The following is a 4,806-nucleotide window of genomic DNA, read 5'->3' as shown; positions in this document are numbered from 1 at the left end:
GTAATATGAAAAACATATAATTATTTTATTAGAAAGTGATATGAATGACATATTTTCTTAGCTTTTAAATTAAAGTTTATAGATATAGGATGGATCTTTTTGATGTTTTACTATTAGATTGAGCGATTTTGTGGAAAATCAAGCAAGAACGCTTTACATGAAGGATCATCAAGCTGCTGCCGCTCTCATTGGACAGTGAGTTTTTTACTTACATTTTTGTAGAATTCATAGAGTGGAAGCCAACTTTTTTTGTGCAGATTTAAAAATATTTGGGTTGACAGCATCTAGACTTTGAGTTGTTAGGATTATTTCTTTCATAAATAATCAAGCGGTATTTTAGCATTTTTCTTTAGGCAACATTCTACCCATTGTTGTTGGCCGACCGATCTAGAGATATGGGATAGCTCAAGTTACCCAAAAACAATGTTATCTTTTTGGAAATAATATGCTATTAAGAAATCAGATCAGATTCGAAATCAGATTCAGATATACATAAATATCAGATCGTATTTGGATACAGATTTGGATCGGATTCATTTTTAGTCAAATATCCTTATATCTAATGCTATTACATTTTAAAAATTGGCAAAGTTTGGTTAAAAATTCAGATTAGGATTCAGATATGAATATAAAAATCGGATTCAATTTGTATTCGGATAAGACTTTTCTTTATTCATATTCAAATCCGAAGTTGAATCCAAATACGTGAATATCGAAAAAGCGGATATGATTAAGGGTATATCTGATCCATTGACAGCCCTAATTAGATCCATTACTGATGCAAATTAGGGTGTTGTGGTTGCCGCACCTGCCCCCTTTTTTCTGGTTTGAATCAGCCCCACTGCCGAGCATATAAGTGAAGGGCTGGTCCAGCAACCCCATTTTCTGTTTGGGAGGGGCTCCAAGAGGAGCTCCAATTCCTGTAGAGTTCTTTCATTCGTGTTCACTTTGTTGACATTAGACTTTCCTTGATTGATGGGAAGGTCTTGTTCACGTGTGTTCTTTTCATGACAATTGCTAGAACTTTATGTTGGTCTTGTTCACGTTTCTTCTTATTTATCCATTGATTATATTGTTCATTTCATTGTTTATAAGAAATAAGGAATTCAGTTTAATCTTTTGATGTAATTATTTTATTGTATTTGGTATTTGATTGTATGCTAAAAAATGAGCTTAAATATGATTTTTAATATAGTTGTTTTTCTGAAAGGCGCTAATATAAGACATTTATGAAGTAGTCAGCCAATTGTTTTTGTTTGGTTTGTTGTTTATAGCTTTATATGGATAGATTGACCTTTTTATATTACTAAGAAAATAAGTTGTTGCTAGTGCTGCAAATGCTATTGTATGAAAATTAAATAGTTTGTAGCCAAATTTTGGAATCCGGTGCTAATGTATTTGGCTTACCGGAAAGTGTTATACAACAAAAGATGAAGAAGCTTTTCTTGTTTTGGTTCATGTTAATTTTGAACAATATTAAAATTGGTAACTTCAGTAAAGTTACTTCATTTGATATTCTTATTAGAATGCATACTAATATCGACTTATGCCTTTATGATCCGGTTATGAAAGCCTTGAAAACCAATGTGCACCAGTTATATACCATCAGCCAGCAGGCATGGAAGAATAATGTGTATATATGGCGATACACTTAGGACCTGTATGATAAAAGGAACAGTTTATAACTGTTCATGAATTTATATAAAAGATTGAGGCACATTCACATAACACATTGTAAGATGTTTCATGAATCTGTCTCAATCTTTATACTATATTTATGGAACCATAATGGAGTCTTAAGTTATGGCGAGACATGTGCTGCCAGTCCCATATAAATTACTGCTCCCATGGGCCTCTTGAAGCTGCATATTGAATCTGGATCTGATTATAATTTGGATGTGAATCTTTTTACCAGATTTCACTGAATAGATCCGTAGTCAGATTGCCATTGACAGATACACGATCCGTTTACATCCCTAAGCGCAAACACAATACCCATTTCCCACTTTTCTTGTGCAGATCTTTCTAGCTCATAAACTATGGACATGGATCCGAGTAAATCACAACCAAATTTTGTGCCGATTGTGATATACCTGAGCTATCTCATACTGATTGGAAGAAAGTAGTTAGTCTTGAACATGCTTATGAGATGTATATAACATTAGGGAAGGCTTCTCTTCGCACCATAAGTGGCTTATGTTTGTCATGGTATTACACCCCTATTTTCGATCCAGATCCAACTTTTAGTTTTGGATCTAGTTTGTAATGAAACCAAGTTTTAGGATTTCAAACCCAAATATTGGATCTAATTATAAGATCTAACCTGCATTTGAGCTGCTGCAATCTCACCCATGTTTTGATATTAGGTCTAGCAGTGGAGGAACCAAAATTTCATTTTTAGGAATTTTAAGAAGATTGAATTAACATTTTTAAAAATTTTCGAAGAAGATGGATGGAGGTTCCCAAATTTACCACAGATCATATTGCAGATGAGCGGATTATATGATCTAGATGACTTTCTAAATTAAGGGATCTAAAATATCAACCATCTTGACTATTAATAAGAAACCTATGCAAAATCAGCCGGATCTCCTTAGTTAAGCATTTTCATTTTTAGAATTTCATTAGTTCAATAAGAGAGGAGGCAGGTCTGAGCGGCCTACAAAAAAAAATATTTATTTTCATATTAATCATATTTCATGACAGTCTCATTTATATACTATTTCTCTTTAAAAATTTAAAATTATATAGTTAGTACCTGTGCACACACCGAAGAGATGACCATTTTTGCTAAATTTTCGTTTTAAAGACGGCATTCTGTGAACAGGTTTTGTGTTTAGGACTCTAACAAAAACCAAACTCCAGGTTAATGACAATAAATTATGACATAAATACCCTTAATAGTAAACCAGAAGATCCCTCCACAAGGGCAAAAGTGAATCAACGTGTAAAAAATAAATTTATGCTTCGTTAGACACTTTTCAGTACAGTAAAAGTGTTGTCCTCACTAGAGAAGTCACACACCCTGGAATTATAGGTAAAAGATGAACTCAAAACTAAAAAAGTTGTTTTAGTAAAGGGGATCATCTCCTCTCAAATCGGAGATAAAGTTAACCTCTGGTAAAAAAGGGAAGGACATTTTGATAATTTATTAAAAATAATTGCTTTTTATAGTTTTTGTTTTTACTTTTTTTGTCATTTTTAATTTTGATTTTAAACCGACGCCTCTCAAACCAGACAGAGAGATTACCATAAAAACAATTTAAATTCACGTTACAAATTTATAATGAGGAGAAGCAGCTGCATCACCAAATGCACAGTGATCAACACCAAATCGAAACAATTTTAATAACATTAATACATCAAAGAATCATCAGGCCATTATACAGATGAACACAATTATATGAATAAATTAATTAAATCGAGGATTCGACCTACACAACCACAACTCTATCGGCACATTTTAAGGAACAACAAATGACCCTGTATAATCTTTATGCATGGCCACCAAGAATCAAGCGTAACCGCAGAGACCGTAGGAGCAGGAATCTCCATTGCTGCACCTGTTGAAGCAGCGGCCGCAGTGGCTTTTGTTGAAGGATAGGTGGACGCACTGCCCTCCGCAGCACGTCTCTCCGTGCTTGCACTTCTTCCCGCACCGGCCACAGTTGCTTTTATCGGTGAAGGTGTTGACGCAGTGGCTCTTGCAGCAGTCCGGCCCGGCGCTGCCGCGAAGTCGGCAAACGAACGGATATTTCTTGCAACTCGCACCTCTGGCTTTGGCGTGAGCTGATTGAGCAAGTAAACGAGATATGGATTCATTACTTGCAGCTCCTAAAGAAGCATCATTGCTGCCAAGATTGCCGCTTCCGTATGACGAATGGCAGATATCGATGAACACGATCACGACGAACAATAGAGTGAAAGATTTCATTTCCTGTAAGAAGCTAAGGAAGATGAAAGATCAGCTGGCTGGGGAGGATTTTTGGCAGAACGTGAACGTTCTGAGATTAGGAGGGAAGTGATTGTTAACGAACGAGCGTCGGACGATGAAATTCTCGGGCGCTCTTGAGGGGTTTATATGGGAGAGGAAGATTATGGTTTCCTACCAACCTTTAGAAAATGAAGAAATTCGGAACGAGGAACGGAGTTGTAGTCGTTTGACTGGAAGTATATATTGTTTGAAATGGATAAAGTAGTTTGGGTTCCGCTTTTCTTCTTTCACACGCGGCGCAGCGCACAACTGCAAGTTTGGCATTTGTGGGCAACGGTTTTTGAATAACAAAGTAAATTGATTTTAAACGCTAGGTTTGTACTCTTCCTTAAGAAAAGTATGGTCGGTGTTCGGTGTTAAGTTAGACGTCTCAAACAATCTTGTGTGAAGGGCATTTAGGTAATTTACATAACAAATAATTTTCCCAGCTCCTAATTTTTTGGCTGTTTTTTCTTAAGAAAAATGCAAATTGGTCGTTTCAAGCTCCAAACATATGACCTTTTCGACATGTTAAATTTGATTTTCGCAATACCAATTTATTTTATATATAAAAAAATTGAATTGGTATTGAGAGTGACTAGAGTCGCTTATGAGGGTGATAGTGATAAATGGTTGAGAGTAAAATAAAGAAAACCATTATGTTAATCAATATTAATTTAAACTTTTTTCTCTTTATTTTTATTTTAGACGATCACCAACAATGAGCTCCGTGATAACCAGAGTCACCATTCGCTCATTATAAATAAATAATAAATATAAATAAATAAGTATATATATATATATAATCTCTAACATTCAAAATCATACTCAAA

The 4,806-nt window shown here is 34.9% G+C and overlaps 1 protein-coding gene across 1 annotated transcript; it reads right to left on the bottom strand.

Moving 5' to 3' along the window:
• Positions 1 to 3,400: 3,400 nt before the first annotated feature.
• LOC116258076 (protein GRIM REAPER-like) lies at positions 3,401 to 4,033 on the bottom strand. The gene has a single exon (XM_031635177.1). It carries the CDS (start codon positions 3,932 to 3,934, stop codon positions 3,515 to 3,517), a length of 420 nt encoding a protein of 139 aa, XP_031491037.1. The 5' UTR covers positions 3,935 to 4,033; the 3' UTR covers positions 3,401 to 3,514.
• Positions 4,034 to 4,806: the final 773 nt, after the last annotated feature.

This window comes from Nymphaea colorata, chromosome 7 (assembly GCF_008831285.2).
Source record: "Nymphaea colorata isolate Beijing-Zhang1983 chromosome 7, ASM883128v2, whole genome shotgun sequence".
NCBI classification, from domain to species: Eukaryota; Viridiplantae; Streptophyta; class Magnoliopsida; order Nymphaeales; family Nymphaeaceae; genus Nymphaea; species Nymphaea colorata.
The sequence above is the reverse complement of the archived record's forward strand: the minus strand, read 5'-3'. Positions and strand labels throughout refer to the sequence as shown.

Coding starts and splice junctions, on each gene's coding strand:
- LOC116258076 (XM_031635177.1), bottom strand. CDS start 3,934: ATGAAATCTTTCACTCTATTGTTCGTCGTGATCGTGTTCATCGATATC.